Genomic DNA, 22,378 nt, shown 5'->3' with positions numbered 1-22,378 from the left:
TACAACTCTGTTATTGGTGGATTCAGTCTATGTTAAGTGTTAAACTGACCAATGGACACTTAGAAAATCAATAAAGGCACACCTATCATGTCAGAAACCTGTGCATAAAGGTGCATAATGTTTTTGTTTACTTACAGTAAGCTTATATTTCCAGATTTCCACTAAGGCTGGGTGCAGCAGCATTAGCATTAGCAGCTAACTGGTAGTGCTAGTAGGTTGTCCCACGTAGCTTGTTTTAACACGGTAAACATGCAGACGACAGGCTGATATTATTCACCTCTGAAAGGTGAAAGGGCTAGCGCTTAGCGTGGTTCACGGATAATGCTAATGCTGCTCCAGCAGTGCTATGAGTTGCAATGAAATAAAAGTAAATAGCAAATAAATACAAAAAAAGTACAAAATACTTTTGTAACTTTATTGTATTCTGTCTGAATATATGTTATCTTCACTAGGAACTGTCTGAATCAGTTTTTCATGCATGAGTATAATAAAATGTAGAAAATATGAAGTTAAATATTAACATTCTGTTCTGTTGAAGGGAGTACCTCACTCAGTGGACATGCTAATTCCCGCCTGTCATTTCATCCTCTGATGACGGCGTTTCTCTCCGTTAAACGGAGGTGTGATTGGGGTCATGCAATCCCCTTCAGTCCCCTCTTTCAGCAGCACTGAGGTCCTGTTTATTCCGGTGTTCTCTCCGGCTCAGATGACAGACTCCTTGCGTGGTGTTCTCTCAGATGTGCGAGTCCCATCACACTGGGCGTGAAATATTCAATTTCACTCCTGTCACGCCTGGGTCTGGGATTTGGCTGGGGCGTGGGGCCACAGTGGAGAGAGCACAATAAAACAGAGAAATGGGTCAGAGAGATTTAGAGAGAGAGAGACAGAGAGAGAAACGAGCGCTCTGTATTTTCTGAGCTTCCCCGGCTGTATCTACAGTGCGTTCACGAATCAGAATATAGAAACATCTGTATCCTCCGCACTAGTGAACCATGTGAGGCACAATTTGAGTTAGGCATGCTTTCTGACCACAGAGCTGCTCTTTTCTCTTAGCAGTATGAGCTTTGTTAGGATTCTGTGTAGTTTCATAGTATTGAGTATTGTACAAAGGATTAATTTCTGTCCTCACATCACATCCAAACTAAGTTTAAATAGGAGTCTGCAGTTGAGTCTCTGATTGATTCTGATGCCTCAGTAAGTCCATATTATACTTAGCAGGTTTTTTAACACATAATGAAAGAGAGTTTTCATCCTTCCAACACAGAACCTAAAAACCGAATCCTACCAAACATAAAAGAACCTCAAACATAAAAAACCCAAGCACATATAATCCCTCAAACACTGAAACCCCAAATAAGAAAACCCAGCATAGAACTCCCCAAAACCAGAGTCCATCCCCCAACCCAGAACCCTAACAAACACAGAACACTCAAAAACAGAACCCCTTAAAACAGGCCAACAAACAAGGAAAGCCCCCAAATGCAACAACCTAAAAAAAAAGCCTCCAAACAAGGAACCCCCAAACACAGAACCCTAAAACAGAATCCCAAACAAAAATTTCGCCAAACACAGAATCCCCACATACACAGAATTGTCCAAATACAATATCCCAAAAACAGAATCCACAAACAAGTAATCCCCCAAACACCCCAAGCAAGAAAACCCAGCATAGAACCCCCAAACCAGAACAAAGAGTGAACCCCCAAAACACAGGGACTCCCCAATCACAGAACACAAAAAAACAGAACCCATTTAAACAAAGAAATCCCCCAAATGCAGAACCCAAAAAAAACAGGATCCTGAACACAAAATCCCCCAAAACCAGAATTCCTTAACCCAGTACTCTCACAAACCCAGAATCCTCAAATATAGAAACCTAAAAACAGAACTCCCCACACACAAACACTGAAACCCCCAAATACCGAACTCCAAAAACCCAGAACTATAACAAATATCATTATCAATAACATATCATACTCAAAAAAATATTTTTCCACATTTTGATTTCAGGCCCAAAATCCAATCCCAAGTTGTATTGAAGACTGTTACGTGTGAACTTGTGTGTTAGTTTATTGGGTACGTTGCTGATTCTGTTGCTGCGGTTAATTCATACCACACTCAGCAGGATAGTTTTGTTTGGCAGGGTCTTTTTGTCGCATAATGAAAGAGCTTTGGGAAGTGGGGGGTGGGTGGGGGGGTGTTAGGGGGGGATGTTGTATGAAAACTAGTGGAGCATCTGGGTAAGTCTTCCGTGACGGTGCGCACACACACACACACACACACACACACACACACACACACACTTCCGTCTCTAGCTCTTCTCTTCTCTTCATAAACCCAGGCCTCAGATTGGCTGTTGTGTTGGGAGACGGGCAGAGCGCTGATTGATGAGTCAAGTTTGTGGGTCATTAGGTGGAACCTCTCCGAACGTTCAGCTCGAATCAGCCTCAGAGCCGCACCGTCAGCGGGAACGCCGTGGGCCGAGAGGGTAAAGAGAAGTGACAGGCGGCTCCGGGCAGGTTTGACAAAGAGCTTTGGCAGCAAAACAAAAGCTCAGGTCAGGCGACGGACGTACGATAATCTGTACGACAAAAACGTCTAATTAACCCGGAGCGAGGACCAACAGCTGCCTGTCTGATCTCAGCGTAATGAATTTTATCTTCAGGAGAAAAGGCCTGGAAAAGCTTGAGACACGTTAAAGACTCTATCATGCTTACGTAATTGTTGCGCGTATTTATGTGTGTATGCTCTGGCCTCTCGGAGAGGCAGGCAATGTGATTGGAGGAGACGGGGGAAGGGAGGGAGGAGCTACACTGGCTTGCACTTGGCTGAGAAATCCACCAGCAGCAGTTCAGTCTTACAGGACAGGAGGTTCAAGTTCAGCACGGGCAACCATTCAAACTGGCTGGCGCTGAAGGCCAGAGGCGTATAGCTCTTGGCACGTTCATCAGTGCAAAAAGAAGCAGAGATAACAGATGCATGAGTGGCACACTGCCACACTGTATGCAAACTATATGTATATCAGTATGTAGCCGACAGTTTGTCCCACTTTTCTACGCTAACAGATTCTGCTCTACTGGGAAAGACTTCGCACTAGATGTTGGAACGTTGCTGTGATTGGGATTTGATTGCATTCAGCCCTGTAACCCTGTGTTCACACTGAAAAGCAACAAAGCATCAGGCCACTATTCATTCATTTCCATAGAAGGAAGCGACAAAGCGGCAGAGCGACACTGAGTTGAAATTTCGTATTTTGTTCCTACTATCGTAAAAAAAAACCTTTACTACAGGAAACGGCCAAAAGTCGTTTAGGCTTTAGGTCGTTAAAGCCTAGGAGTCAAGCAATTCCTCATATTTATACCCTGTTTTCCCTCCAAAATTATATTTTTCAAGCGGGAGTACAAATGACTTGATGTTGAATAAAATAAATTATTTTAAAAAACATTCACCATATCTTATCTGATCTTAATTTAGATATCAAATACATATTTAATACAAAAACACATTTTTCGCACAATCAACAATATGTTTTTTAGGGCTCATGAAGTAATACTAATTTTTGTGCCTTTTGTTCTAGTTGGAAGCTGGACCATGGTAGACCAGTGTATAAACACAGGGTAAGAGACCTACGGGCATCAGTTATGTCAGGTACCCATTTCTCAGTCCAGTCCAGTCTTGCTTTCTCTTGGTGATTCTTCTCAGGTTCTTATTATAATCATTTTTTTCTTTTGACCTGTTGGTGGGATGAATGGCTGTGTGATTCTTTTCTACAAGAAATGAAAGAGAACAGCCAGGTCCATCCCTTATTATGGTTGCTGTGGTTTTGAGGTTAATGGCAGGGTGTACGCTGGTGTTGGCAATTGTCAGTATCCAGTAGAGAAAATTAGATGTAGTGCTGTGTAGGGTTTTCATACTGGTGAAACAAGTGCCTGGTAATTGTCAGTAATCACACAATATTGAAAAAATATTTTTTTTGCAGTTTTTGCGCCACATGTCAGACAGTGTTATATTATTTTTGTGCCCCTTTTAAATTGGTACTGTTTTTTTGATCTGTTGGACTTGTTATTAATATGGCTGGGTCAGTAAGGAATATAGAGAGTGTTTTAGGTGTTTCAAATACACATTTGAGCCGTTCTGTACTTTTTCTTAATCTTGCATTGTTTTCACACCTAAAGGGGTTATCTGAAATCTGAAGCAAGTTTTGGTTTGTTTGCAGTGTAAAAGTAATGTTTTGAGATTGGAAGAGTGGAAATCCAACTCACTGAATTATCAACATTCTACAAACCAATCAATGTAAAGTATAAAGAGACGCTGCAGAGGAAGGAGTACTGTTGTGTTCCTGTTAACTGATTCAGTTCAGAGAAGCCCTGAGCTTAAGGCAGAGGTTGATGGACTGGGCGTGGTTTTGACATGAACAGCGATCTGGGTCGACTTTTTTCTTCCAGACTCTGACACACCAGTCTTCTTTGATCATGTCTCGGGGAGGAGAAGTTCAAGATCAATCTTTTTTTTAATTTCTTTTAGAAGCACATAGATGGTGCACCTTATTTCTAGTGCATCTGAGCACGAAGAAACAGGTACCAGGATTATTTAAAACAAAGAAAATGAAAAACAAAACTGATACAATCTTGATAAAAGTTGTTAAATAACACAAAAGTGTTATCAAGGATTCTCTCAAATACAGAAATCCCTAAACACAAAAAAACAAAGAGACCCTCAAACACAGAAACCCAAATACAGAACTCCAACACCAAACCCTAAATAAAGAAACCCAAACACAGAGACCCGAAAACAGAAAACCCTCAAACATATAAATCCTGAAACACAGAGACCCAAACAAAGAAACCCTGAAACACAGAGACCCTCAAACACAGAAACCCAAATACAGAACTCCAACACCAAACCCTAAATAAAGAAACCCAAACACAGAGACCCTCAAACACAGAAACCCAAATACAGAACTCCAACACCAAACCCTAAATAAAGAAACCCAAACACAGAGACCCCCAAACAGAAAACCCTCAAACATATAAATCCTGAAACACAGAGACCCAAACAAAGAAACCCTGAAACACAGAGACCCTCAAAGACAGAAACCTCCAAACACAGATAACATAAAGCACAGAGACCCCTCATACGCAATCCCCCAAACACAAAGACCCTCAAACACAGAAACTGTCAAACATAGAAACCCTCAAACACAGAGACACAAACAAAGAAACCCTGAAACACAGAGACCCTGAAACACAGAAACCGTCAAACACAGAAACCCTCAAACACAGAGACCCCCAAACACAGAGACCCTTAAACACAGAGAACCTCAAACACAAACCCTCAAACACAGAAACCCTCAAACACAGAGGCCCCCAAACACAGAGAACCTCAAACACAGAGACCATCAAACACAGAAACCCTCAAACACAAAGACCCCAATACAGAACTCCCAAACACAGAACCCTCCCAAACACAGGAAACTAGCACAGAACCTATAAACACAGAAACTCCAAATAAAGAACTCCAACACCCTAAATAAAGACACCCAAACACAGAGACCCAAACAAAAAAAACCCTTAAACAAAGAAACTCCCAAACACAGAAATTCCCTCAAACACAGAGATATCAAACACAGAAACTCGCAAACACAGAAACACTTATACAGAACTCCCAATCAAAGAACCCTCCCAAACACAGGAACCACGCAGAAACACCAAACCCTAAACAAAGAAACCCAAACACATAACCCTTCCAAACACAGGAATCTAGCACAGTACCTCTAAACACAGAAAATCCCAAACATAGAGACATAAAGTACATTACCCCTAAAAACAGAAAGGCCAAACCACAAAGAACACTCAAACACAGAAACATAAACCCTCTAAACACAGAAATACTCTCAAACACCCATAAACACAGAACCCTGAACACAAAAACAGAAACATCCTCAAACATAGAACCTCAAACACAGAACATCTCCTGAAAGAAAGCAGGAGTCTGAAATGCAAGGAATGCTGACTCACTAACTGAAAAAGCAATTCATAAAACCATTAAAATATGTTAATATTATTGGAGTTTGAACTAATTCACCATGTAACCTTATAGTTCCTTACATTATTATAGAGGGAGCGGTTGTGGGACAATGTGAACACAACACAAATAAATAAACTGAAAGGAACGTATGTGAGCCTGGAGCGATCCCAGAACTCCTCCACCAGCAGGTCCAGTGGAGGGATTTCAGAAACCTGATGATGATGATTTCGCTCCCAGTGCCGCATTCAGTAAGAGCCTGTTCAGCAGGTATATGTGAGGGAAGCATGCTGGGATGTGGATCTGAATGTGCTGCCAGATGCTGGAACAGATGTTAATGGGCAGAGGAACATGAAGACGCACAGCACCAGAACATGAAACTAATACGAGCAGGTCGCCAGAGGCAAAGCTTCATTTCCTTTTTAGAGGCTTTGCTTCTCTGCTTAGTCATTTCCCATATCTGGTTCCCCTGTGTTCCCCGTGGCTCCAGCAGTCCTCCAGACTCTCACCCTGAAGTGTGAAAAAAAGGCCGCCGTGGCTCTACAGGCCTCCAGCGATGACGGCCTGCAGGGTGTTTCCCTTGTCATATCGCTAATGCATTACTGTGAATCCTACAGTGGGATCAAAGTCATGGTCACGGTCATGCATTAGCGTTAGCTGCTAACCTGTGTTATACACAGCAAATGAAAAAGAAAAAGTAGCTCAAATATGATTTTCTCACCAAATCTGATATTTATTTTAAACTGTTCACTCTATCTTTTAAACGTGACCTGTATATCTGACATTCAATTTAACGGCTTCATGTTCAATTGACCCAAATTTTACCAAATTGAAAACCTCTGCAATATAATCAAGGATGATCACAAGCCATCAAATTTTTGCACCAGGAGTAAAGCAGCATAAAGTTATCCAAAAGCAGTGTGTAAGACTGGTGGAGAAGAAAACGATGCCAAGACAAAAACTTTGATTGAGGGTTATTGCACTAAATATTGATTTCTGAACTCTCTGCCTCTTCAACCGCAAATCTATGTAGATTCACCCTCCAGCAAGACGATGACCCTAAACCTAAAAACAGAGCTACAGTGGAATGGTTTTGATCAAAGAATGTTAATTTTAATATTTTGTAGATGATTGATTTAGCTCTTTCTCTCTTTTTTCTCTCTTAGTATTTTATGCTGTCGAGTTTATCATAAGCTAAAATGTTCATTTATACTTTGGTAAAAGTTCAATAAACAGCTGAACCAGCTGAACTTTTAAAGCTTCATGAATATGAATTTTTCTTTTTTCTTTGCATTATTTGAGGTCCGAAAGCCATTTCTCATTTTCTGCAAATAAATGCTCTAAATGACAATATTTTTGGGGGGAATTTGGGAGAAATGTTGTCCGTAGTGGATTAAAGGCTCTTTATCCTGAACTACAGTCATTTTATTTGGAATAAAACCCTTCACCTTTGTATTAAGGGCCCATTATTCCTGAACTAGGGCTGTTTTAGCTGGACTGAGACCCTTCACATCTGGATTAGGGGCCTTTTACTTCTTTTTTTGGGAGAAATGTTGTCTGTAGTTTATAGAATAAAACAATAATGTTCATTTTATTCAAACATAAACCTATAAATATCGGAAGTCCCAAATCAAATCACATATCAGAATGGTAGCAGTTTGCAGCTCTGGAGGATCCGGGTCCCTGTCCTCAAGCCTCTCGACTTCAGAAGCGCATTATCTCACGCTCGGTGGCGTTTCGCATCCTCAGAGCATCTTTAGCTCATTAGGGTTATAAATAAATGTAGAGAACAACAAGACATCCTTCTTCATCTCTGGACAAAAGCAAGCGTCTGTCAGAGCTCGTCACGGGAGACCAGCAAACTGCTCCTCTCAGGCCTCTGCGAGACTCGTGTCGATATGGCGAGGGAGCCGGTAACTGTGAGATGACACTGTTTGGACATGAAGTCACATCCCGTTTGCGTCCACCTTGACCAAGTTGCTGTAAAATGGGTCAAAGTGCCCAGTCATCCCTCTCTCTCTCTCTCTCTCTCTCTCTCTCTCTCTCTCTCTCTTTCTCTCTGTATTTATTATTTAATTTCTGACATTCCATTGTATGTAGGACACCACAATCCCCGGTCTAGAACAACTGTGTTTTGAAGGTGAGAAAAGCACACAGCTCTGAAACTCTACAGCGCCCCCTGCTGGTCACCCAATCACCATCTACAGCTCACAGCTACCGTAAAACCTCATTTATGATGTTATTTTTAACCTACATTTCAACACTGTGTCTATTGGGGGTGTTTTTCTAACAGTAGCCAGCCATCCTCATTAAAACAGGTAAAACAGAACATTGGTTTTAGATTTAGAACACTGGTTTAGGTAAAAAAAAAAATCAGTCTAGTAAAATCAGATTATTGTTCCTTTTTATCATGGTGCAATTTTTATCATTTGGCCAAGTGGGAACAGGCCACAGTGATCGCACTTGAGTGTGAATCAAAATAGATCCAATCTCAGACTAACACATTGAAAAGGTTTGTTTGGTGTGAAAATATGTTCCAAACTCAGTCCAACCAACTATCAAGGTTTCTTATCAAGTTTGGGGGATGCAGTTTTAATATAATACATTATCTAAATGAACTACTTAATGTATGTATTAGTATGTATTTAATGATTTATTAATCTGTAAGGCCTTTCAACTCTGGATTAAGAACCCTTTACTCATTTTTATCTGGACTCAAGCACTTCACCTCTGGATGAAGGGCCCTTTACTCCTTTTTATCTGGACTAAGGCCCTCCTTCACCTTTGGATTAAGGGTCCTTTATTATTTTTTATCTGTATTAGGGACCTTCACCTCTGGATTAAGGACCTGTATTATTTTTATCTGGACTAAGGCCCTTCACCTTGGATTACGGGCCCTTTTTTACTGGACTACAGTCATTTTATCCGGATTAATGCCCTTCACATCTGGATTAAGGGCCCTTTACTTCTTTTTATCTGGACAAAAGCTCTTCACCTTTGGATTAAGTGCCCTTCATCCTGGACTACAGCCATTTTATCTGGACTGACACCCTTCACATCTGGATTAAGGACTCTTTACTCCTTTTTATCTAAACTAACGCCCTTCAATTTTGGATTAAGGGTCCTTTATATCTGAACTATGGCCGTTTTATCTAGTTTAAGGCATTTCACATCTGGATTAAGGACAATTTACTCTTTTTTTTTTCTGGACTAAGACCCCTAACCACTGGAATAAGAACTCTTTACTCATGGACTAGGGCTCTAGATTTAGACCTCTGGAATAAGACCCATTTCATGGACTAAAATCACTTTACTTAGGAACTACAAAACCCTATACCTATAGATTATGAGCCAGTACCTCTAAAGGATTTACCTTACCACTGGATTAATTGCCCTTTAAAATTGGACTAAAACCCTTTATCTCCTTTACCTCTGGATGAAGACCCATTAGCTCTAGGCTAACAGCACTTCTCTTAACTCGATTAAGAACACTTTACCTCTGGCTTTAGAGCCATTTACCCCTTTACTACAGACACGTAGCCCTGTGATTTAAGTCCTTTACCCCTGGACTATATTGCCTTATTTTCCTGATGACCGGTGAAATGTTGGGTGATCCGTGGTGAATGAGCTGTATAAATAGAGGCTGCGTTGTTGTTCCACTAAATGTTTAATGTGGCACAGAGTCACAGCTGTTTGATTTGGACCGCACTTCTCTCCTCTTGCTCTTCCTCTGTGAGTCTCTTGATGGCAGTGTTGAGCTGAGATCAGATCTGCTGAATGGGAAAACAAGTGGATCTGAGCAAAAACGAGCAGCTCCTGTGGGGATTCAGTAAGGATGAATTGATAAGACGATGCATATTAAAAATAACAGGATGTGGGCTTTTTAAACGTGAACATATTCTTAGAGAAACTGTGTTCTCTGTGTTCTCAGTGTTTTTTAGTGTTTTTAGATTTAGTGTTCTCTGTATGTCCTGTTTTCTGGGAGTCTCTATAGTGCAGTGGAATAAAAATGGAAATGCTGCCTGCAGTACTGCACGGTGCTATAGGGAATACGTGTAATTGGGATGTTTTTTTTCATCATTTATTCCTGTTTATTGGCCCGATCTCCATGCAGGAGTGGTGGGACGTAGTTTAAGCAAAACGTGGAATTTCTTTGATCGTGAATCAAAGATTAATGAAAACTCATTTAAATTCACAGTAAAACTTATAAACGACACAACATCCACGTTCTTACACACTGAGATTAGATGCCTTTTTTGTGAGTTAATTTTTATTAGTGAATATGCATTCTGGCACACTTGCAAAACAATAACAACCTTTGCAACCCCCTAGCAATATTATAGCAAAACCTTAGCAACCACCCTAAAAATACCTAGGTGAAAAAACACCCTGGCAACCACCTATCAGCATTTTTACAATGTATAGCTTTAGTTGCATGTAGATGTTGAAGCAGTTATATGCAGATCAATTGCTGGAGTGAGAAGCAACACCACCTATCAACACCAAAACAACCACCTAAAAACCACCGAAACAGTTCAGTGTGAAATGGACTGGGGGTGTATTGACACATGATAATGAGTATAAACTTATCATTACTTGTGTTGCTCATGCAAAGAAATCACTATTTTTACACCATTAACAACAAACTAAACTAAAAAAAATCTACTTTTTTCTCTATTTATCCATCATTCCATCCATCCATTCATCCACCCATCCATCCATTCATTCATTCATCCATCCATCCATCCATCTATAGCAACCACCTAAAAAGGCTAAACTAAAATGGACCAGAAGGGACAGACAAGAGGACCAGTGTTGCAGTCCAATAAAACCACTAATTTAAAGGAAGAGATAAATTAATAAAATATTTGTTTATAAGAGTTATATAGAGTTTAATTCAGGTCATTTTAAAGTATTTATTTATTGGTCCATTCATTAATACATTTCACGCAGTGAAAGGGACACTGTCAGTTTGTTGGTTCAAATTATGTAGTAAATTAACTAAAACCCAACAAAAATTGATTTTCTTGTTTCTCATTGGACAGCGATGATGATATATAAGATATAGGCCTATGGCAGATAGCAGTCAGCGTTCACAATACCAGATAACTTTATTTCTGCTGCATTTTATTAGGACCCCTCTACCCTCTGCTTCTACACACTGGCCACTTTATTGGAAACCCCTACCTTGTTCCTAAAAAAATCCACTATATTAGAAACACCTACAGTATCTTGTGTTGCCAATTATTTTTATTATCTTATTATCTTGCAATTCAATCTTGTTCTTACAAAATTGGCCACTATAATAGAAACACCTACCTTGTGTTTCCGCTAACTGGCCACTTTATTCAAACCCCTACTTTGTTCTTCCACCCTCTCTGTTTTCCACTTTATTAGAAACATGTAACTTGTGCTTCTACCCACTGGCCACTTTTTTTTGGAAAAATAAGATATATGGCAGATAGCAGTCAGCGTTCACAATACCAGATAACTTTATTTCTGCTGAATTTGGGCCGAGAATTTTTACAGTTTCTCCAACAATAAACACTCAGAAGAGGCCCGGCTTAACCCGGCATGTTTTATTAATCACGTTCCCGTTATTAATTTACTGCAAATAAAAAGAATTCCTGAACAAAGCTGTCCCAGTGTTCAGACCCAGCCGGCTTTGTTATTTGTTATCAGGCTGTTTTTATTAGACGCTGTTTCTTCTGAGGCTGCGGCTCTGATAACGCGCTGGTAGAACCTGGTGTTCAGAGCGTCGCTTCCTAAAGCTGTAGCATCACGCAGGAGCAGAGCAGAGCGTTAATTCCTGTAAGTAAGTGTCGGGGTGGGCGTGGGATTACCCTGCGCTTAAGACCCTGAGCTCTGATGGAATAACATCGCAGGGCAGGGGTTAATTAAGCTCTTAACATGAGCTTTTGGCCGAGCTGTGCCTGTTCAGATACAGACGCTGAGGGGGGGCAGAGCAGGGTGAAGCTCTATTGTCTGGAGGACTAATAAACCAGTGGCCTTCAGTGTTAATCACCCATGAGGGGTTAACAGATCACAGCCTTTAATCCAAATATATATTCAAATTAAAATTACAATCACTGGACACTTTATTAGAAACGCCTACATGGTGCATCCACTTAAAATCCACTTTATTGAAAAAAAAACATAATCTGTACTTTTACTCAATGGCCACTTTATTACTCCTCCCTTGTTCTTATAAAACTGGCCACTATATTAGAAACACCTACCTTGTGTTTTTATATACTGGCCAATTTATCAAAAAACAACCTACATTGTACTTCCACCCCCTCTGGCCACTTTATTAGAAACACCTACACTTACTGGCCAGTTTATTAGAAACACATATGTGAAATTCCAATTTCTGGCCACTTTCTGAGAAAAATCCTTATATTGTGATCATATTCATTGGACATTTTATTAGGACCCCTCTACACTTTGCTTCTACTCACTGGCCACTTTATTGGAAACCCCTATCTTGTTCTTTAAAAAAAATGGCCGCTATATTAGAAACACCTACAGTATCTTGTGCTACCAATTATTTTTATTATCTTATTATCTTGCAATTCAACCTTGTTCTTACAGAATTGGCCACTTTATTAGAAACCCCTACCTTGTGTTATCTTGTGTCTCCACGTACTGGCCAGTTTATTAGAAACACCTCTGCAATGTGTTTGCTGTTATAAAGGGAATCAGAGCTGTAACTGGGTGGTAAAATGTGGTAGTGTGATTTTCCCAGTCTGTACTGGATCTGTGTGGAACTGGTTGAACTGGTGCAGTGGTATTAAAGCCTGGGCTGATTGGAGCTGCAGATCTGAGTATTGACTCGGCTCAGGAAAACACTGTGAGATACTTTATGGGTTTATGGGAAAAGAGCCTGAAGAGATGAAACTAATCTTTACGATCGATCCTCTCTGTTTGCGCCTCTGTGCAGCGAGAGGTTTGAGAGAGAGAGACAGTGTTTTCAGGAGTTCAGAACAGTGGAACATCATCTGAATCATGTGTTATTTCCTGATTATAACCATTAACTCATAAAAATAATACAAATACAAAAACACGCTCCATTCACACTGTCCTGCAGATGAGTTCTGCTGTTCACACCTGGATCTTAATGCAGGCAAATAAAACCTGGAAACACATGCTGATTAAAATCACTCCTAATATCAAAAACATGCTGTTTTTCATATGAACAAGACTCCACCCCCCTGAACAGCCTCCAGGTAACAGAAGACCTGCTGATCACAGTAATAACTTGTTTATATAACTTTGTTCATTAGATGATAACAAAAACAACAAAACAAAGAATAAAGTATATAAACACATCTAAAATTAAATGTAAAAGAAAAGAAAACATCAATTGTAATAATAAAAATAATATTTAATTGGATAGAAAATAGAAAAAACCTATAAAAAATTGACCACTTTATTAGAACCCCCTTCTTTGGCTTCCACGTATTGGCCACTTTATCAGAAACCCCTACCATGTGTTTCCTCCATGGCCACTTTATTAGGAACATTTATTTCCCCGCTTTCCCTGGCCACTTTATTAGAAACACCCTATTTGATGCTTCTACTCACTCTGGCCACTTTATTAGAATTTTTTCTTTCTTGCCTTCACTCTTTCTGGCCACTTTATTAGAAACACCCTATTTTGTACTTCCACTCATTCAGGCCACTTTATTAGAAACACCCTATCTTGTGCTTCTACTCAGTCTGTCCACTTTATTAGAAACACCGTTTTTTGATGCTTCCACTCATTCTGGCCACTTTATTAGAAACACCCTGTCTTGTGCTTCTACTTACTATGTGGCCACTTTATTAGAAACACCCTATTTTGTACTTCCACTCATTCTGGCCAATTTATTAGAATCACCATTTTTGATGTTTTTACTCATCCTGGCCAATTTATTAGAAACACCGTTTTTTGATGCTTCCACTCATTCTGGCCACTTTATTAGAAACACATACCCTGTGTTTTAAAATGACATAATAAATAGTAAAAACAGCAACACAAACGATATATCGAAAATTAGTAAAATATCATATTTAATAGAATAGGACAATAATAGAAAATGCATAATAAAGGGAAAAACATAGGTTTTGATTAGACATCAATAAAAGTAAATACATTAATGTATTTAAAAGCAGGTAGCATCGTGCACTTGTTAGCATTTGGCTAACAGGTTCCTGCAAGCTTGCGTTTGTGGTCAGCCGTGTTTAGCGCCCTGCTGTGTGCTTTATTCCTTTCACCAATGTAAGCCGACGTTCCAAACTTTCCTCAGAAGCCGTGTGGAGCTTTCTGTGCTTTTTGGAGTGTTGGGAACGCTCGGAGCGTCGGGAACGTGTGCGACTCTGATAGCTCGCCGCATGTTTTGAGGAATAAATCCATGCTGTCTCTCAGCCTGCAGATAAACACGCCTCGCAGCAACAAGTCTGCAATCAATGGCCTGTTCTCTGACCTAGATAGGAAATAACAGAGCGGCTGAAATAAAACCACTCCATTCGGCATCGACCACGTAATGCAGCCCGTCCCTCATATTTCATCGGAAACCTGTCATCCTCCGCCATCTTTGATAAGTAGTCAATAGAGAGTGGAGGTCGGCAGGTCGGTTTATGCGTTGCGGTCGTTTACAGTGTCGCTGTAGAGAATAACCGAGTTTATAAAATGTTTCCAGAGTGCCGACAGGGAACCCGTTCACACTGCACTGATTTAACATCACAGAGTCCAGATCACACTGGAACCGAATTCTCTCTGGAGCTAAAATACATCCAATACATCAGTTTCCAAGAGCTGACCCTTACTCCACTGAGAGGAGTGAAGAGAACTCACCACAAATTGATATACAGCATTTATACTGTATTAATAAATACAGCTCTGAAAAATAAAATAAGAGAGCGCTTAAAAATGATGAGTTTCTTTGATTTTACCAAATTAAAAACCTGTAGAATATAATTAAGAGGAAGATGGATGATCACAAGCCATCAAACCACCAAACTGAACTGCTTGAATTTTTACACCAGGAGTAAAGCAGCATAAAGTTATCCAAAAGCAGTGTGTAAGACTGGTGGAGGAGAACATGATGCCAAGATGCATGGAAAAAACTGTGATTAAAAAACAACCAGGGTTATTCCACCAAATATTGATTTCTGAACTCTGAAAACTTTATAAATATAATTATGAGAGCGTCTGTGAACAGCAGTTTTCATGTTTCTCCATAGAAGATCAATGAAATTTAGGTCAGGACTTTTATTGGTCCATTTTAACACATGAAAATTCTCTGATATAAACCATCTTATTTCCAGTCTCAAGTCCTTAGCATTAGCTGCTAACTGTGCTAAACCATGGTATTTTTGGCTGCTCTAGCCTGCTTCTAACTCTGGCTAGCACTGCTGGAGCTGCATTAGCATAAGCCAGTAATCGTGCTAAGCTAGCCCTCTCGCCGTTCAGAGGTCATTTTGGCCTCTAGCCTGCTGCTAAACCCTGGCTAGCACTGCTGGAGCAGCATTAGCATTAGCCGCTAACCGCGCTAAGCACTAGCTCTTTTGCCATTCAGAGGTGAGTATTTTCAGACTGTACACCCTTTACACTCAGGGTTCCTCAGTGTAGCGCTGTCAGGCGACATTAGCCGCTAACGGCAGCTAGCCTTAGTGGAAATCTGGTAATCTAAGCTTAATGTAAATAAACAGAAGCACTTTACTCACCCAAATAAACAGTTTTAAGGAGAGAAATCTGTGTAGATTAATATTCAGGGCTTGTTCGACTTTCAAAGAAAATGTTTCTTTAAGAATAACAGTTTTGTTTACTTAACTTAGCTTAGCTTTACAGGTGAATTAGAAGGAAAATACACCTGTTCTTTAGTAGTGTCATATAAGGTGCCTTAAAAACCATTAAATACAAAAATCTAAAGTAGTCTGGAGTTTATTTATAATGTTGGGTTATTTGGTTTGACATGATTTGATTAAATTAGTCAGTTCATACTCTATAATAAAATCTCTGTACAGGTGGGATTACCTGGCCTATGTCTGGTGGGTGGGTGGTTGGGGGTCCACTCAAAGTATTTTAAGAGAATACTCCTGAAGCATCATTAGCATTAGCTAGTAACTTCATATTTTTGGCCTGGAGCCTGCTGCTAACCCTGGCTAGCACTGCAGGAGCAGCATTAACATTGCCCACTAACTTATTTTATTTGGGTGAGTAAAGTGATTCTGTTTATTTACAGTAAGCTTAGATTTCCAGATTTCCAATAAGGCTGAGTGCAGCAGCATTAGCATTAGCATTATCGGCTAACTGCTAGCACTAGACCTCAGCTCTTAAAAACAGAGTGCTGCAGTTTTCTTGGAGTTGGAGCTGCCTGATGGGTCACGTACATCATGTGGGTCAGTGTGTTCTGTGTGTTACAGTGGATGGTGTGTGTGTGTTCTGGTGGGGGGGTGGGGTGAAGGTGGGGGTGCGTCTGATCTAATTTCACCTCCTCTCAGGCCGGGTGGGCTGTGTAAGATTGAACTCAGTGGGACGCTCTAATCACCCTCCTCAGCCGTCATTACTGCGGGTCTGAAACAGCTCGGCTCGGCCGGTGGAGCTCAGCCAGCAGCTTCTCCAGCATTTAAATCAGTCTGTGTTTTACTACAAAACTCTTACAATAGAAAATCCACAATTAAACGCACTGGTTCAGCTGTTTATTGAGCTTTTACCACAGTATAAATTAACATTTCAGCTTCATTTCAGTCAACACGACAACATAAAAATACATAAAAAGACATACAAGAAAAATAACTAAAGCAATCATCTACAATATATATATAAAATATAAAATGCTCAATATACAAAACTATTCACATCTCCAATAAACAAAATCAGGCCATTCCTGATTCACATAAATAACATGATCCTAAAGTTGGTAGAACTACAAAGAAAATACAAAAAACGAATAATAATGGCCGTGTAAAAACAGGAATTACAATGGCTGGCATCACAAAATTAATTGTGGTGCATTATTATTTAAAGTTGATGGGAAGATGGATGGAGCCAAATACAGGGCAAAACTGCTGGAGTCTGCAAAAGACTGGGGCCTTCCAGCAAGACGATGACCCTAAACATACAGCTCAGAGCTACAATGGAATAGGTTAGATTATTTTGCAAAGAATCAAAGAACTGCAACTGTAATTGCAATGAAATAAATACGTTTGTGGTGGTAAAAACTCCTGTATAAATAATGTGATCCAAAAGTTTGTAGAACTACAGCACAAAATCGTGTATAAGTGTGTAAGTCAGCTGCTCAGAAGATCTATTACAAGATTAAGTAGTGTTTCCAGAAGGAACATTGCAGAAGATCCTTCAGTTACCTGAGATCTACACAGATTAGTGGGTTATGTGCTTTCCTATTAAAAACCTCATTTTTGCTTCATGTTAAATAAGGCTAACCTTCACTCTTAATTAAAAAGTGGTCGCTATTTCTGACCCGGCTGAGACGGCTAATTCATCTGGACCGGGTTCGAGACGATGGTTGACGGCAGCAGCCGCCGCCTGATGAGCCGAATAAGATGGCAAAGTTTCCGTTCTCAAATACGGCACGGCCGAGTTCCTAGCGTTTAGCGTGTTAGCGCCGTAGCAGGCTTCTTTCCAGGAATGGGGATTAGCATGAGTGCTATTATGAAGCAGCGACTGGGAGAAGCCTATTGTGTAGACGTCCCCAGAAGATGAACCCCCGTATCTCCCCTGCCAGTCGGCCACCAGGGAATCCTGCGCCACAAAGGAACCTGAAACGGAGAATGGGAGAATTTAGAAAGCTCAACAGCGCGCCTCGCTTACTTTAACAGCAGATTCGCAACAGAGTTCAGCTTTCAGGACGACGGTAATCTGTGTAAAAGTGAGGGATCGTACCTTTAGCCCACGGCTGGAAAGTGGTCAGGTTTCTTCTAAGCCCCTCTCCGCTGACGTCTGAATCACTGTCGTTGAAATCGCTGTCCCCTTTGCCGCTGTCCTTCATGCTCAGCTGGTCGGTGTTGCTGGTGACACTGAACACAGAGTCAGAAACGTCAGACAGATCTGATTATTGACGCTCACGTTCCCCCGGCACAGAGAAATACTCACTGGCACATGGATAACATGCCCCAGCGCAGATACAGTTCATGACCCGTTACATGCTCCATTTACTGGCATGAAGGTCTCATCATGGTACATGCCTCCAGTAATTTGATAACCCCCCACACCCCCCCCCCCCCCACACCCCCCAAACCAAGCACTATATCGATAAAAAATGTTTTTAAGGATTTTCTCTAAAAATGTTTCATTTCATTGAAACTTAATAGTGATCTTTTTTAAGTGGTTGAAAAAAGGACACACATATTCTACACACAAATTTGGATGAAAGTTAAAGTAAAAAAAAAGACGTCCTCCTATAAATTTCTATCCAGCTAATTCACGATTTTCTTTCAACCAATTGTTGATTTTCAACAATTTTTAACTCTAGAAAAGTACTGAGGGGGAAGTTATAAATTTGTCAGAAAAAAATAATCTATATCAGGGGTCACCAACCTTTTTGAAACTAAGAGCTACTTCTTGGGTACCAATTAATGCGAAGGGCTACCAGTTTGATACACACTTGTGAAATCACTAATTTGCTCAATTTACCTTTAATTATATGTTATTACTATTATTATTAATAATATATGATATTTTAAAACAGGCCTGCAGGCAACTCATAAGCCCGTGGGCACCACGTTGGTGACCCCTGATCTATATCTTACTCGCAATGTATCCACAACAAGTTGATTTTTGATATCAGTTATATGTTAATACAGTAAAGTATTGATGGAAGTTGGACATTCCTGAAGTTATAGTTGAGCATAAGACATGTTAGTTTGCAATTAAGCCAATTTTTTATCAGACTAATTTCTAAACTATTTCTCCATTTAAGAGAGAGGAATTTATTAATGAAAATGTCTTTTTAGTGCAGAAACTTTGTGTCTGAAATTTGTACCCTTACTCTACAAACAGCGGGGATAATTTACCATATTTTAGTGCATTAGTGTGACTTTTAAATAATTTAAGTTTCTTATTATTAATTTCGGTTGAACGTTCAATATTGTTTCACTATTAATTCAGGATGTAAAAGATTGGAATGTTTCAATTCCAACTCCAATCTGAATGATGCAATTAAATCAACATTGACCGTTTTTGCATTGATTTAACTTCTGTTTAGTGAGTGGTTTACAGGTCTACAAACAATATCTTATAATGCAGTAAAAAAGCTTCTAAAAGAGCAAAATCTCACCTCTTCTGCAGACAGTACTTCTCATCTTGCCATAGATTTGTCTGCTCAAAAGGTTTGCAGGGCAGGAAGAGCTGTGGAAACAGAGAAGTATGAATTGGTTTCCATAAGGATTATAAAATACATATAATAATATGTAATAATACAAATGATTTTACATTTATAACAATGATCTGAGACTCTTACCTTCTCCTCAGAGCCCATGGTCTTGTCCTCATAAAGGCATTCCCGTGCCAGGTCTCGCTCGTTGTTGAGGAAAACTCTTGTTCCGCTGTACGCTCCTGCATTCGCTGCAGAGTTTATGGAAAAGGGGGTCGATCCGTACAGGCCACAGGCGGCTCTTCTCCGGTGATCTTTCCTCCGGCACAGTTTACTAACTACTGTAACGACCGCGAACGCTACCAGCAGCAGAGCACAACCTCCAGCAAGGGTGAGGAATACCACGGTCCATGCATTAAAATCCAGAAGATCCTCATCTTTCGATTTTAGCAAGACGAGCATCTGGTCTTCTGAGGAGTCTGTATCTGTGATAATGAATCTGATGGTGGCGACGCTGGAGAGAGAAGCTTTTCCATTATCAGATACTGAAACTTTGATTTGTAGCATATCGCCACAGGCTGACGTGACCTTCTGTTTAAGAACAATCGCTCCGGTCTTTTTGTCAATTGAGAAAAATTTCTTATCACCACCTTCTATGTCTATGATGCGGAAACTGACCTCACCATTGGCGCCGTCGTCCTCATCTGTGGCGGCGACCCTCAGGGCAAGGAACCCAGTAGGAGCAGAGCATGGTAGAGGGACATCAGCTGACTCATTTTTGAACTCCGGGTAGGTAAAGTAAGGGAAGTTATCATTTTCATCCACCACTTTGACTCGGACCAAAGCTGAGCTGGACAAAGATGGAGAACCTCTGTCTTTAGCTTGAACTGAGAACTGGATCTTGTTGAGAGATTCAAAATCGAAGGATCTCAAGCTGTACAAAGACCCTGAAAGTGGGTCTATCGAGACAAAAGTTGACAAAGGCGAGTCATTAATGGTCTGTCCATCAACAAGACTGTACTCTACTTTTGCGTTTTTCCCAACGTCCAAATCAAGTGCCAACACTGCCGCCAGAAATGACCCAGGGATGTTGTTTTCCAGGACTGAAACCTCATAAACTGCCTGACTAAATTGAGGAGCGTTGTCATTTTCATCGCTTATCCGAATGGTGTAATGTTTAACCGTTTTAAAGGGCGGTGAACCCAAGTCCTCAGCAACTATCGTAAGATTGTATTCTGAGTTCTGCTCCCTGTCCAAGGCTGCAGTGGTCACGATCATGAAAGTGTCTCCATAAGCCTGCTGAAGCCTAAAGTGCTGGTGACCTTGCAAGCTGGTGCGGACGTAGCCGTTAGATCCCGAGTCAAGATCCGTGGTGCTGATGAGAGCCACAAAGCTTTCCTGAGCTGCTGCCTCTGTGATGTAGGCCACGCCATCGCTTGTGGAGGTCATGGGCTTAATAGAAATCTCTGGAGCGTTGTCGTTAATGTCTACAACATCTATCACCACCCTACAGGTGGATGAAGCTGAGTTTTCGCCGAGGTCTGAAGCCTCGATTTGAAGCTCGTAGGATCTACGCTTTTCATAGTCCACGTTTTCCTTAAGAGTCACCTCACCTGAGGCAGAGTCAATGTGGAAAATCCTCGATGCCTCTGAAGCAGGACCGCTTGCAAACCTGTAGACCACCTGACCATTCAAGCCATCATCCGGATCGAAGGCGTGGACTTTAAGGACTCGGACACCAACCGCAGAATCCTCACTCAACTCCACTTTCAGAGAGCTGTGCTCAAACGTCGGGCTGTTGTCGTTGCAGTCAAACACTTTAACGTAAATGATCATGGAACCCAACTTGTTTGGTGTTCCACCATCCACAGCTGTAACGTCTAAGATATAGCTATCATCCAGCTCACGATCCAGCTTCTTCACCAGCACCAGCTCAGCGTACCTCACACCATCTTCTCTAGTACTTGTTTCAACAATGAAGTGACTGGAGTGTGAGATGTGGTAGCTCTGAATGTAGTTTTCCCCAACATCCTGGTCCACAGCCACGTCCAGCAGGATTCTTGTACCCAACGCTGCACTTTCCAAGACTTCCACATGCGTCTCGTTGCGAGGAAATCGAGGAGCGTAATCGTTAACATCCTTCACCTCGATCTCCACGTGAACAAGCTGAAACTTCTCCTTGGAGAAAGCCACAACGTCGAAGGAAATGAGGCAAGGCGAGGTTCTGAGGCACAACCGCTCTCTATCTATGACCTCCCCCACCGTCAGCAGCCCGTCCGTCGGCCTCATTTCGATTACAGAACCGTTGGTTTTCTGCATAAACCGGAACGTCGTCTCCGGATCTTCTCCAGGGTCCAGCTTCAGGTCTTGTGAGAGATTCCCAATCTCTGTGCCTGGAGCATCCTCCTCAAACGTGCTGTACTTGGCTGTGGTGCAGAAAACCACCAGAACTTCGCAGGCCAACAGCAGAGAGCATCTCCAAATCCAAATCCTCCAAAACCTCCAAATTCCCATGATTCCTAAAGTTCACGAAGCTGCAGAGAGACTGTGGAGTGTGCTGGAGACTCAACTCCAGCCTGGTCTGGTCAGCTGGCTCACACTGAGGTGGCCAGAGGCCATCTGTTGGATTTGAGCCCTGCAGTATGCTAATTCAATGCCATTCATTGGGCAGGAGCCACAGTGGGCGGGGGTTATGCAAATATAGGCCAGTTGCCTATACAAATCTGTGTGCTCAAAGAGTTTCATACTAATACTTTAAATGAAAGAAATCATAGCAAGTCAAATACATTGTTTAAAAGACTAAAAACTTTATGATCACTATACAAAAAATAAAAAAAATCACATGCCAAAATATTTTTTTTAAAACTGCTTGAACTAAAACTGTGTTACATTGACTTCCATTTCAAGTTAACAGTGTTTTATCTTCTCCTGACAACTTGTATTTTAAAGTTTTTTTAGGATCTGATCTTTTAAACCAACCTGAAAACAACAAAAAAAGGTTAAATATAGAATTGTATATGTTTTTTTTTATTTGA

At 40.8% G+C, this 22,378-nt stretch overlaps 1 protein-coding gene across 1 annotated transcript; it reads right to left on the bottom strand.

Annotated features, from left to right (window-relative positions):
• Nucleotides 1-16,688: 16,688 nt before the first annotated feature.
• pcdh8 (protocadherin 8) lies at nucleotides 16,689-21,947 on the bottom strand. Its single transcript, XM_007227958.4, has 4 exons — nucleotides 19,491-21,947; nucleotides 19,308-19,378; nucleotides 17,915-18,048; nucleotides 16,689-17,790 (listed from the first exon to the last, which is right to left on the bottom strand). Exons 1-4 carry the CDS (start codon nucleotides 21,855-21,857, stop codon nucleotides 17,468-17,470), a joined length of 2,895 nt encoding a protein of 964 aa, XP_007228020.3. The 5' UTR covers nucleotides 21,858-21,947; the 3' UTR covers nucleotides 16,689-17,467.
• Nucleotides 21,948-22,378: the final 431 nt, after the last annotated feature.

Source organism: Astyanax mexicanus, chromosome 11 (genome assembly GCF_023375975.1).
Source record: "Astyanax mexicanus isolate ESR-SI-001 chromosome 11, AstMex3_surface, whole genome shotgun sequence".
NCBI lineage: Eukaryota > Metazoa > Chordata > Actinopteri > Characiformes > Acestrorhamphidae > Astyanax > Astyanax mexicanus.
This window is presented reverse-complemented; position numbering and strand designations above follow the sequence as displayed.

Coding starts and splice junctions, on each gene's coding strand:
- pcdh8 (XM_007227958.4), bottom strand. CDS start 21,857: ATGGGAATTTGGAGGTTTTGGAGGATTTGGATTTGGAGATGCTCTCTG. Junction 18,049..19,307: donor AAGTACTGTCTGCAGAAGAG/GTGAGATTTTGC, acceptor CTCTGTGTTCAG/TGTCACCAGCAACACCGACC. Junction 17,791..17,914: donor TTTCCAGCCGTGGGCTAAAG/GTACGATCCCTC, acceptor TCTCCGTTTCAG/GTTCCTTTGTGGCGCAGGAT.